The 14,100-nt window shown below is 37.0% G+C and overlaps 1 protein-coding gene across 2 annotated transcripts in view; it reads right to left on the bottom strand.

The window, feature by feature from the left end:
• The window catches only part of LOC128639869 (pulmonary surfactant-associated protein D), a 21,500-nt gene extending 7,649 nt beyond the window's left edge, over window positions 1–13,851 (bottom strand). The window contains exons 1-2 of one of the 2 annotated variants that reach the window (XM_053692089.1): window positions 13,741–13,851; window positions 10,640–10,850 (exon numbers count right to left, since the gene is read on the bottom strand). In XM_053692089.1, the coding sequence (XP_053548064.1) occupies window positions 10,640–10,829 (190 nt within the window). In that variant the 5' untranslated portion in view covers window positions 10,830–10,850; window positions 13,741–13,851. Of the gene's footprint in view, window positions 1–10,639; window positions 10,851–13,624 lie in introns of both variants that reach the window. The other variant, XM_053692088.1, reaches the window with a different exon arrangement.
• Window positions 13,852–14,100: the final 249 nt, after the last annotated feature.

The following is a 14,100-nucleotide window of genomic DNA, read 5'->3' on the forward strand; positions in this document are numbered from 1 at the left end:
GCATATATATATATATATATACATACATACTGTATGTGTGTGTTTATTTATATACAGTTTATATATGTGTATATATATATATATATATATATATATATATATATATATATATATATATATATATATATACAGTATATATAAATATATATGTGTGTGTGTGTATATATATATATATATATATTATGATTTCTTGGCCATTTTTCAGAGAAATGAATGATAACACAAAAACTTTTCTTTCACTCATGGTTAGTGTTTGGCTGAAGCCATTTATGATCAACTGTGTTGACTCTTTTTAAATCATAATGACAACAGAAACTACCCAAATGACCCTGATCAAAAGTTTACATACCCTGGTGATTTGGGCCTGATAACATTCACACAAGTTGACACAAAGGGGTTTGAATAAACATTAAAAGGTAACCATCCTCAGCTGTGATCTGTTTGCTTGTAATTAGTGTGTGTGTATAAAAGGTCAATGAGTTTCTGGACCCTTGCATCTTTCATCCAGTGCTGCACTGAGGTTTCTGGATTCTGAGTCATGGGAAAGCAAAATAATTGACAAAAAATAACTTCAGGTGCAATATACATATTTAATAGAGGTTTTAACTATGTATTTACTGTAAATATTTCACATTCCAATGTTTTGCAATGTTCCTATAAATATCTGTATATATATACCTATATATATATATATATATATATATATATATATATATATATATATATATATATATATATATATATATATATATATATATATATAGGTATAGATATATATTGTGCCAAAATACAGGACTCTCTGAAAACATGTGGTGTGGCTGTTTCAAGATGCACAATAAGGAGGCACTTGAAGAAAGATGGGCTGCATGGTTTAATCGCCAGAAGACAGCCATTACTACACAAATGCCACAAAGTATCCCTCTTACAATACACCAAACAGCACAGAGACAAGCCTCAAACCTTGTAGCACAAAGTCATTTTGGAGTGATGAGACCAAAATTGAGCTTTTTGGTCACAACCAAAAACGCTACATTTGGAGAGGAGTCAACAAGGCCTATGATGAAAGGTACACCATTCCTACTGTGAAACATGGAGGTGGATCGCTGTTTTGGGGATGTGTGAGCTACAAAGGCACAGGAAATTTGGTCAGAATTGATGGCAAGATGAATGCAGTATGTTATCAACCAGAACTCCTCATTTTCCACTTCTTGATTAGAGGTTGAACACTGCTTAACACACACTAATTACAAGCAAACAGATCACAGGTGAGGGTGGTTACCTTTAATAGCCATTCAAACCCCAATGGCCTCTATTTATGAAGCTCCCTACTTACCTGCATTCGCCGGCCCCAATACGCTCGCCTAAGATCGCCTAACATCGCCGCTGTGGACCTGAATACGTTCACCAAATTTATCAAGAAAGCTGTCAAAAAGCCACGCACCAAGTATGGTGCGATGAGCAGCGGACTGTTGTTAACTAACAGTCATCAATCTCGCTGCTCTTCGGCTTCTTCAACCTACCTCGAGCCGTCTTCACCCAGCCGGGCACAAGTGGTCCTCCAGAGGGTCCGAAGTCTTCATCCTATCCGGGCAGAAGAGGACATCCAGACCGGCAGAAGTCTTCATCCAAGCGGCATCTTCTATTTTCATCCTTCCGGAGCGGAGCTTCCTCTTCATCCGACAGGTCCTTTAAATGACATCATCCAAGATGGCGTCCCTCGGATTCTGATTGGCTGATAGGATTCTATCAGCCAATCAGAATTAAGGTAGGAAAAATCCGATTGGCTGATCCAATCAGCCAATAGGATTGACCTCGCATTCTATTGGATGATTGGAACAGCCAATAGAATGAAAGGTCAATCCTATTGGCTGATTGGATCAGCCAATCGGATTGAACTTCAATCCGATTGGCTGATTGAATCAGCCAATCGAATTTTTCCTACCTTAATTCTGATTTGGCCGATAGAATCCTATCAGCCAATCAGAATTTGAGGGACGCCATCTTGGATGACGTCATTTAAAGGACCAGTCATTCAGTCGTAGGCCGTCAGATGAAGAGGAAGCTCCGCGTCGGATGTCTTGAAGATGGAGCCGCTCCGCTCCGGAAGGATGAAGATAGAAGATGTCGCTTGGATGAAGACTTCTACCGGTCTGGATGTCCTCTTCTGCCCGAATAGGATGAAGACTTCGGACCCTCTGGAGGACCACTTGTGCCCGGCTGGGTGAAGACGGCTCAAGGTAGGGTGATCTTCAGGGGGTTAGTGTTAGGTTTTTTAAGGGGGAATTGGGTGGGTTTTAGAATAGGGGTATGTGGGTGGTGGGTTGTAATGTTGGGGGGGTATTGTAATTTTTTTTCAGGTAAAAGAGCTGATTACTTTGGGGGCAATGCCCCGCAAAAGGCCCTTTTAAGGGCTATTTGTAATTTAGTGTAGGGTAGGGATTTTTATTATTATTATTTTTTTCTTTCATGTAATTAGCAAGAGTCCATGAGCTAGTGACGTATGGGATATACATTCCTACCAGGAGGGGCAAAGTTTCCCAAACCTCAAAATGCCTATAAATACACCCCTCACCACACCCACAATTCAGTTTTACAAACTTTGCCTCCGATGGAGGTGGTGAAGTAAGTTTGTGCTAGATTCTACGTTGATATGCACTCCGCAGCAAGTTGGGGCCCGGTTTTCCTCTCAGCGTGCAGTGAATGTCAGAGGGATGTGAGGAGTATTGCCTATTTGAATGCAGTGATCTCCTTCTAAGGGGTCTATTTCATAGGTTCTCTGTTATCGGTCGTAGAGATTCATCTCTTACCTCCCTTTTCAGATCGACGATATACTCTTATATATACCATTACCTCTACTGATTCTCGTTTCAGTACTGGTTTGGCTATCTACTATATGTAGATGAGTGTCCTGGGGTAAGTAAGTCTTATTTTTTGTGACACTCCTAGCTATGGTTGGGCACTTTGTTTATAAGTTCTAAATATATGTATTCAAACATTTATTTGCCTTGACTCAGAATGTTCAACTTTCCTTATTTTTCAGACAGTCAGTTTCATATTTGGGATAATGCATTTTAATTTAACATTTTTTCTTACCTTAAAATTTGACTTTTTCCCTGTGGGCTGTTAGGCTCGCGGGGGCTGAAAATGCTTCATTTTATTGCGTCATTCTTGGCGCAGATTTTTTTGGCGCAAAAATTCTATTTCCGTTTCCGGCGTCATACGTGTCGCCGGAAGTTGCGTCACTTTTTGACGTTATTTTGCGCCAAAAATGTCGGCGTTCCGGATGTGGCGTCATTTTTGGCGCCAAAAAAGCATTTAGGCGCCAAATAATGTGGGCGTCTTATTTGGCGCGAAAAAATATGGGCGTCACTCTTGTCTCCACATTATTTCAGTCTCATTTTTTATTGCTTCTGGTTGCTAGAAGCTTGTTCTTTGGCATTTTTTCCCATTCCTGAAACTGTCATTTAAGGAATTTGATCAATTTTGCTTTATATATATGTTGTTTTTTCTCTTACATATTGCAAGATGTCTCACGTTGCATCTGAGTCAGAAGATACTACAGGAAAATCGCTGTCAAGTGCTGAATCTACCAAAGCTAAGTGTATCTGCTGTAAACTTTTGGTAGCTATTTCTCCAGCTGTTGTTTGTATTGATTGTCATGACAAACTTGTTAAAGCAGATAATATTTCCTTTAGTAAAGTACCATTGCCTGTTGCAGTTCCTTCAACATCTAAGGTGCAGAATGTTCCTGATAATATAAGAGATTTTGTTTCTGAATCCATAAAGAAGGCTATGTCTGTTATTTCTCCTTCTAGTAAACATAAAAAATCTTTTAAAACTTCTCTCCCTACAGATGAATTTTTAACTGAACATCATCATTCTGATTCTGATGATTCCTCTGGTTCAGAGGATTCTGTCTCAGAGGTTGATGCTGATAAATCTTCATATTTATTTAAAATGGAATTTATTCGTTCTTTACTTAAAGAAGTCCTAATTGCTTTAGAAATAGAGGATTCTGGTCCTCTTGATACTAAATCTAAACGTTTAAATAAGGTTTTTAAAACTCCTGTAGTTATTCCAGAAGTTTTTCCTGTCCCTGATGCTATTTCTGCAGTAATTTCCAAAGAATGGGATAATTTGGGTAATTCATTTACTCCTTCTAAACGTTTTAAGCAATTATATCCTGTGCCGCCTGACAGATTAGAATTTTGGGACAAGATCCCTAAAGTTGATGGGGCTATTTCTACCCTTGCTAAACGTACTACTATTCCTACGTTAGATGGTACTTCGTTTAAGGATCCTCTAGATAGGAAAATGGAGTCCTTTCTAAGAAAAGCTTATCTGTGTTCAGGTAATCTTCTTAGACCTGCTATATCTTTGGCTGATGTTGCTGCAGCTTCAACTTTTTGGTTGGAAACTTTAGCGCAACAAGTAACACATCGTGATTCTCATGATATTATTATTCTTCTTCAACATGCTAATAATTTTATCTGTGATGCCATTTTTGATATTATCAGAGTTGATGTCAGGTTTATGTCTCTAGCTATTTTAGCTAGAAGAGCTTTATGGCTTAAAACTTGGAATGCTGATATGGCTTCTAAATCAACTTTACTTTCCATTTCTTTCCAGGGTAACAAATTATTTGGTTCTCAGTTGGATTCCATTATTTCAACTGTTACTGGTGGGAAAGGAACTTTTTTACCACAGGATAAAAAATCTAAAGGTAAAAACAGGGCTAATAATCGTTTTCGTTCCTTTCGTTTCAACAAAGAACAAAAGCCTGATCCTTCATCCTCAGGAGCAGTTTCAGTTTGGAGACCATCTCCAGTCTGGAATAAATCCAAGCCAGCTAGAAAGGCAAAGCCTGCTTCTAAGTCCACATGAAGGTGCGGCCCTCATTCCAGCTCAGCTGGTAGGGGGCAGGTTACGTTTTTTCAAAGAAATTTGGGTCAATTCTGTTCACAATCTTTGGATTCAGAGCATTGTTTCAGAAGGGTACAGAATTTGTTTCAAGTTGAGACCTCCTGCAAAGAGATTTTTTCTTTCCCGTGTCCCAGTAAATCCAGTAAAAGCTCAAGCATTTCTGAAATGTGTTTCAGATCTAGAGTTGACTGGAGTAATTATGCCAGTTCCAGTTTCGGAACAGGGGATGGGGTTTTATTCAAATCTCTTCATTGTACCAAAGAAGGAGAATTCCTTCAGACCAGTTCTGGATCTAAAAATATTGAATCGTTATGTAAGGATACCAACATTCAAGATGGTAACTGTAAGGACTATCTTACCTTTTGTTCAGCAAGGGAATTATATGTCCACAATAGATTTACAGGATGCATATCTGCATATTCCGATTCATCCAGATCACTATCAGTTTCTGAGATTCTCTTTCCTAGACAAGCATTACCAGTTTGTGGCTCTGCCGTTTGGCCTAGCTACAGCTCCAAGAATTTTTACAAAGGTTCTCGGTGCCCTGCTGTCTGTAATCAGAGAACAGGGTATTGTGGTATTTCCTTATTTGGACGATATCTTGGTACTTGCTCAGTCTTTACATTTAGCAGAGTCTCATACGAATCGACTTGTGTTGTTTCTTCAAGATCATGGTTGGAGGATCAATTTACCAAAAAGTTCATTGATTCCTCAGACAAAGGTAACCTTTCTGGGTTTCCAGATGGATTCATTGTCCATGACTCTGTCTTTAACAGACAAGAGACGTTTAAAATTGATTATAGCTTGTCGAAACCTTCAGTCACAATCATTCCCTTCGGTAGCCTTATGCATGGAAATTCTAGGTCTTATGACTGCTGCATCGGACGCAATCCCCTTTGCTCGTTTTCACATGCGACCTCTTCAGCTCTGTATGCTGAAGCAATGGTGCAAGGATTACACGAAGATATCTCAATTAATATCTTTAAAACCGATTGTTCGACTCTCTCTAACATGGTGGACAGATCACCATCGTTTAATTCAGGGGGCTTCTTTTGTGCTTCCGACCTGGACTGTAATTTCAACAGATGCAAGTCTCACAGGTTGGGGAGCTGTGTGGGGATCTCTGACGGCACAAGGAGTTTGGGAATCTCAGGAGGTGAGATTACCGATCAATATTTTGGAACTCCGTGCAATTTTCAGAGCTCTTCAGTTTTGGCCTCTTCTGAAGAGAGAATCGTTCATTTGTTTTCAGACAGACAATGTCACAACTGTGGCATACATCAATCATCAAGGAGGGACTCACAGTCCTCTGGCTATGAAAGAAGTATCTCGAATTTTGGTTTGGGCGGAATCCAGCTCCTGTCTAATCTCTGCGGTTCATATTCCAGGTGTAGACAATTGGGAAGGATTATCTCAGTCGCCAAACGTTGCATCCGGGCGAATGGTCTCTTCACCCAGAGGTATTTCTTCAGATTGTTCAAATGTGGGAACTTCCAGAAATAGATCTGATGGCGTCCCATCTAAACAAGAAACTTCCCAGGTATCTGTCCAGATCCCGGGATCCTCAGGCGGAGGCAGTGGATGCATTATCACTTCCCTGGAAGTATCATCCTGCCTATATCTTTCCGCCTCTAGTTCTTCTTCCAAGAGTAATCTCCAAGATTCTGAAGGAATGCTCGTTTGTTCTCCTGGTAGCTCCGGCATGGCCTCACAGGTTTTGGTATGCGGATCTTGTCCGGATGGCCTCTTGCCAACCGTGGACTCTTCCGTTAAGACCAGACCTTCTGTCACAAGGTCCTTTTTTCCATCAGGATCTGAAATCCTTAAATTTAAAGGTATGGAGATTGAACGCTTGATTCTTGGTCAAAGAGGTTTCTCTGACTCTGTGATTAATACTATGTTACAGGCTCGTAAATCTGTATCTCGAGAGATATATTATAGAGTCTGGAAGACTTATATTTCTTGGTGTCTTTCTCATCATTTTTCCTGGCATTCTTTTAGAATACCGAGAATTTTACAGTTCCTTCAGGATGGTTTAGATAAGGGTTTGTCCGCAAGTTCTTTGAAAGGACAAATCTCTGCTCTTTCTGTTCTTTTTCACAGAAAGATTGCTATTCTTCCTGATATTCATTGTTTTGTACAAGCTTTGGTTCGTATAAAAACCTGTCATTAAGTCAATTTCTCCTCCTTGGAGTTTGAATTTGGTTCTGGGAGCTCTTCAAGCTCCTCCGTTTGAACCTATGCTTTCATTGGACATTAAATTACTTTCTTGGAAAGTTTTGTTCCTTTTGGCCATCTCTTCTGCCAGAAGAGTTTCTGAATTATCTGCTCTTTCTTGTGAGTCTCCTTTTCTGATTTTTCATCAGGATAAGGCGGTGTTGCGAACTTCTTTTGAATTTTTACCTAAAGTTGTGAATTCCAACAACATTAGTAGAGAAATTGTGGTTCCTTCATTATGTCCTAATCCTAAGAATTCTAAGGAGAAATCGTTGCATTCTTTAGATGTTGTTAGAGCTTTGAAATATTATGTTGAAGCTACGAAATCTTTTCGTAAGACTTCTAGTCTATTTGTTATCTTTTCCGGTTCTAGAAAAGGCCAGAAAGCTTCTGCCATTTCTTTGGTATCTTGGTTGAAATCTTTAATTCATCTTGCTTATGTTGAGTCGGGTAAGACTCCGCCTCAGAGAATTACAGCTCATTCTACTAGGTCAGTTTCTACTTCCTGGGCGTTTAGGAATGAAGCTTCAGTTGACCAGATCTGCAAAGCAGCTACTTGGTCCTCTTTGCATACTTTTACTAAATTCTACCATTTTGATGTATTTTCTTCTTCTGAAGCAGTCTTTGGTAGAATAGTACTTCAGGCAGCGGTTTCAGTTTGAATCTTCTGCTTATGTTTTTCGTTAAACTTTATTTTGGGTGTGGATTTTTCAGCAGGAATTGGCTGTCTTTATTTTATCCCTCCCTCTCTAGTGACTCTTGTGTGGAAAGATCCACTTCTTGGGTAGTCATTATCCCATACGTCACTAGCTCATGGACTCTTGCTAATTACATGAAAGAAAACATAATTTATGTAAGAACTTACCTGATAAATTCATTTCTTTCATATTAGCAAGAGTCCATGAGGCCCGCCCTTTTTTTGTGGTGGTTATGATTTTGTATAAAGCACAATTATTCCAATTCCTTATTTTATATGCTTTCGCACTTTTTTTCTTATCACCCCACTTCTTGGCTATTCGTTAAACTGAATTGTGGGTGTGGTGAGGGGTGTATTTATAGGCATTTTGAGGTTTGGGAAACTTTGCCCCTCCTGGTAGGAATGTATATCCCATACGTCACTAGCTCATGGACTCTTGCTAATATGAAAGAAATGAATTTATCAGGTAAGTTCTTACATAAATTATGTTTTTTTTTATTATTAGGGGGCTTAGATTAGGTGTAATTAGTTTAAGTTTCTTGTAATTTTTTTTATTTTCTGTAATTTAGAGTTTGTTGTTTTTTGTACTTTAGTTTATTTAATTTAATTGTAATTAATTGTAGGTAGTTTAGGGAATTAATTTAATGATAGTGTAGTGTTAGGTGTAATTGTAACTTAGGTTAGGGTTTATTTTACAGGTACATTTGTACTTATTTTAGCTAGGTAGTTATTAAATAGTTAATAACTATTTAATAACTATTGTACCTAGTTAAAATAAATACAAAGTTGCCTGTAAAATAAAAATAAATCCTAAAAATAGCTACAATGTAATTATTAATTATATTGTAGCTATCTTAAGGTTTATTTTATAGGTAAGTATTTAGTTTTAAATAGGAATAATTTAGTTAATAATAGTAATTTTATTTAGTTTTAATTAAATTATATTGAAGTTAGGGAGTGTTAGGGTTAGGGCTAGACTTAGGTTTAGGGGTAGTGGCGGCAGTGTAGGGGGGGCAGGATAGGGGTTAATAAATGTAATATAGTGGTGGCGGTGTAGGGTGGGGGGACAGGATAGTGGTTAATAAGTTTAATGTTAGTGGAGGTGGGCTCCGGGAGCGACGGTTTAGGGGTTAAACATTTTATTTAGTTGTGGCGGGGTCCAGGAGCGGCGAGTTAGGGGTTAATAAGTTTATTTAGTTGCGGTGGGGTCCGGGAGCGGCGGTTTAGGGGTTAATAAGTTTAATGTAGGTGGCGGCGGTGTAGGGGGGGCAGATTAGGGGTGTTTAGACTCAGGGTACATGTTAGGGTGTTAGGTGCAGACATCTCCCATAGGAATCAATGGGATATCGGGCAGCAGCGAACATGAGCTTTCGCTGCTGTCAGACTCCCATTGATTCCTATGGGATCCGCCACCTCCAGGGCAGCGGATTGAAAACCAGGTACGCTGGGCCGGAAAAGTGCCAAGCATACCTGGTTGTTCTTTGATAACTTCCAAAAGTAGTCAGATTGTGCCGAACTTGCGTTCGGCACATCTGGAGTGACGTAAGCATCGATCTGTGTCAGACTGAGTCCGGCGGATCGTAGCTTACGTCACAAAATTCTACTTTTGCCGGTCTGTAGTGCTTGATAAATATGGCGAATCAGCCTCGCCACAAATACGCTGCGGAATTCCAGCGTATTTGCGGTTGACGGCTTGATAAATAGAGGCCTTTGTGTCAACTTGTGTGCATGATATCAGGCCAAAATCACCAGGGTATGTAAACTTTTGATCAGGGTCATTTGGGTAGTTTCTGTTGTCATTATGATTTAAAAAGAGTAAACACAGTTGATTGATAATAAATGGCTTCAGCCAAACACTAACCATGAGTGAAAGAAACATTTTTGTGTTATCATTCATATTCTCTGAAAAATGGCCAAGAAATCATAAATTCTGCCAGGGTATGTAAATTTATCAGCACAACTGTATATAGTATCTGAAGAAACCAGCACTCACTGTACCAAATGGTTATATATATATATATATATATATATATATATATATATATACACACATATGTATTTATACATTTGTTTTTATGTGTTTACATATGTATATATGTCTGTAAATGCATATATACACATATATATTTATACATTTGTTTTTATGTGTTTACATATGTATATATGTCTGTAAATGCATATATACACATATATATTTATACATTTGTTTTTATGTGTTTACATATGTATATATGTCTGTAAATGCATATATACACATATAAATATATATACATATGTACACACGCATCTTTAGACATTTATATGTATATGTATGTATATATATATATATATATATATATTAAAGTCCTTTGCCTGCTTTTTTTTCCTTATACCTGAGACCTCATATCTTTTAGTCTTTATAACTTTTGTATGCCATATTGTATGAATAATTTGTTTTAGACAGTGCTATTATGAGTTTATGAGTTTATGTAATGTATTTTTTATGTGTTTTGTGACACTTTTATGTTTTGCTAAAAAATTACTAGAACTCTAAAGTCACAATAATCATTCTATCGTAAATCACGATTCTGCTCAAGTGATCATGTTTGCTTTCAACTTGTAATACGAGCGGTAAACCCGATGAGCACAAACTCCTGTGATTAACCACTTATCGGTTGGGGCGTAAATGTTTGCGCTTCACTCGTAATCTAGCCCAAAATAAGTAAACATTGATTCCCTTTTGTAATTAAAATGCAATGTGAGGCATTGTGGAGCTTATTTCCATCTCCGTACCCAAAATCCTGAACAAAACATTTTTGTTACCTCTGTCTCCTTTTTCTCCTTTGGGTCCTTCTTTCCCGTCTCTTCCATCTCTTCCAGGCATCGCGTTGGAGCTACGTGACCCACATGTAATGACGGCACAGGTATTGCTTATTTCATCACATTTACCTGTTTCTAAAGTGGCCCCCTCCAAAAATACACAGACAATTAGCAAACTTAGGAGCTTTACCATATTCTTTCTTCACAAATGAACCTAAAAACATTAAAAATTAAACAAAAAACATATAATTAAATAATCCTACTATGACATTGTTTAAATACAAACGTTGTTGTGTTAAAATTCGATACTTTATAGCAAATATCCTCTTGCAAACGTATTCAGTATGTATGATTTGATTTGTATAAAACCAACTAATCAATAAATGTAATATTATGGTCAACCAGTAAATAGCACATCTGCAGGTTTTCCCACAGAAAACTCCATCTAGCTGTATTTTAACTGTATCAAAGGATTCTGGGTAAGAATATATAAAAGAGCTTTTTCAGCTTCAATATCTTTTTTAAACCCAGCCTCCATCATGTGATTGCAGTGCGAATATTGGTCTTATCAGATTTCATCAGCATATGTTAAATATCGGGTATTCAAAACAGTCCCATTTGTTATTCATTACATTTGTTTATTACTTTTTAAGTTATGTCCTTATTCAAGTAATGCCAAGGGACAGTACACACCATTTTCAGACTGCATGTAATAGACACTACTAAAAAGAATATGCACAGATGCTGATATAAAGATCCTGTATAAAACCTTTTAAAACTTACTTAGAAGCTCTTAATTTAGCACTTGATGAGGTTAGGCTGGGACACCCACTGAAATTGCCTTGCACAGCAGGAAAAGCAGACCCCCCACTTCCCTGCATATGTAAAGACCCATTAGACAAAAATATTTAGACATCAGTATACATCTAACACTTTGGGGCTTGGTTAGGAGTCTGTTATGTTATTTAAAAATAAGCAAAACTATACATTTTTACAAAAACACTCCCAGATGGGCTGTATAAAGGGATCATCTACAAAACATTTATGCACAGAAAAATCTAGTGTAAAATGTCCCTTTATTCCTCAAGTAATAATAAAGATATTTAGATTGTGATGATTTTACATTTTGGAGGTGTCAACCAATAGGCACTTGACTTATTTTTTAAATACAAGTAGACGATGAGAAGATGGATATACCATGAAAAGCCACCAGCGGGCAGTTAAAGGGATATCAGTGATATCATGTCCAGTGTTATAAATGGGCATTTTCAACGGCACAAACAAATGTGATTTTTAGAGTTACCTTTTCATCGCTTTTTATTTATTTGAGGTTTTCATATAGAAAATGGATTTAAGAATTGATCTGAATGGGACTTATATACTTATTACATTTTTTACATTTTTAGTAAGATTTCTTGAATTTTGACAACATTATTTGTTAATTACTTATTAATCCCTTTTTTACTAAGGCTGAACGCCATCAATGCAGCAGAGGAACAGCTGGACAACAGCTTTAATGTAAAGTTAGTCGCTAGTGTAACTGCTACAAGCCAGCATCAGCAAACTGACAGAATTACAGATCCTTTGTGATTTAGGAACTTCATCCACTCGCCCTTTGATAAATGGAGCCCATTGTGTTTGTTTGTTAAAGCATTCTGAATTGGAATTTCTGCAAAGCATCTATGTATATGTGCTACAGTGCTATTAGGAATAACAAATTTAAATATATAAGATTTAGATTGTAAGCTCATGAGTCCACCTGCCCTGTTGACCATTTTATGTAAAATATGGTTTGCAGCTTACAGTGACTCAAGGACAGGGCCCTCTACCCTTATGATTTATGTAAATGTATTCTGATTATTGAACTTTATACTTAAAGGGATTTGAAAACCCCCCAAAAAAATCATGATTCAGATAGATCATACTATTTTAAACAACTTTCCAATTTACTTCTATTATCTAATTTGCTTGATTCTCTTGTTCTTCTTTGATCAAGGAGCAGCAATGAACTACTGGGAGCTAGCTAGTTAAAGCCAATGAAAAGATGCATGTATTGGCATCCACCAATCAGCAGGTTCCTAGGTATACTTTTTAGCAAAGACTAAAAAGAGAACAAAACAAATTAAAGGGCCATGATACCCAAATGTTGAAACACTTGAAAGTGATGAAGCATATCTGTAAAAAGCTGACTCGAAAATATCACCTGAACATCTCTATGTAAAAAAGAAAGATATTTTACCTCAAAATGTCTAAGTATTTACACCCATTGTAAAGGACTTTATGCAGCAAATCAGTATGCCTGTCCCGGGACAGGCAAGGGAGTGACCCTCGTGCACACTCATGTTATTTCCCTATTCAGTTTAAGGACGTTTACTATTAAATCTCATGAGAGTTAAGTCAAATTTCATGAGATCACAGTACTGCTGATGCTGATTGGCTGCAGTTCATTTCTTCATTTTTTAATTTTTTTTCACCTGCAGCTGGACAGCAGCTGAAGAATAACTTTTTACACAGCACTTACTCTGGTGAGCTGAGGGGATTGTGCGGTAAAATATCTTACATAGAGATGCTCAGGTGATATTTTCCTGTCAGCTTTTTACAGTTATGCTGCATCAGTTTCAAGTGACTTAGCATATGAGTATTATGTCCCTTTAAGTAACAAAATTAAATTGTAAAGTTATTTAAAATGACATGCTCTAGCTCGTTCATGAAAGACAAAAAAAATAGGTTTTATGTCCATTTAATGTTACAGCACTGCATAATATGTGGGTGCTTTATAAATAACAATAATAATAATTATTATTAGCACATTACTCTACAGCTGACGCACTATTAAATAAAATATTACCTGACTTCTCATAAATCTAAGATATGTGTATTGTCAACAGTTCTTAGAAATTGCAAACAATTAATATAAAGAACCACAATAGGCATATTGTAGTGTATACATACAGCATAGGTAAATATTTTCATAGATTTAGCACTTACCTTGTTACTGTGTGTGTAGTCAGAATATAACTTTTTTCTTACGATATGTAGTACAATATTTTGCTTGTTTTTTTATCCCTTTATAGAAATTGCAAAGCAGATTATTGTTTGCTTACCAGTTTTTATACTCTCCTTGCTATTTTCGTCTTTTTCTTTTGTCTACCAAATTTGTGTAAAAGAAATCAAAATACTAATAATTGTTAGCTACAAGCAAGCAACTTGCCTTATTCCAATGTGTGTTTGCTCTTGTAAATGTGAACATAGTTATGCAACTGAACTTTGACTTTTTAGCTTTATTTAAAAAGCTTCAAAATACTTTTCATTCGTAAACCATTTTTAGCCTTTGCTTTTTCAGTTCTGTTTTCAGACATTTAAATGGTTTTAAATCTCTGTATAAATATTTCAGTTCAGATGCCAAAACAAAGACAGATTCACATGAGTAGCCTCTTTATCTATTGTATGTTTGCTGGCTTTAT

Source organism: Bombina bombina, chromosome 9 (genome assembly GCF_027579735.1).
Source record: "Bombina bombina isolate aBomBom1 chromosome 9, aBomBom1.pri, whole genome shotgun sequence".
NCBI classification, from domain to species: Eukaryota; Metazoa; Chordata; class Amphibia; order Anura; family Bombinatoridae; genus Bombina; species Bombina bombina.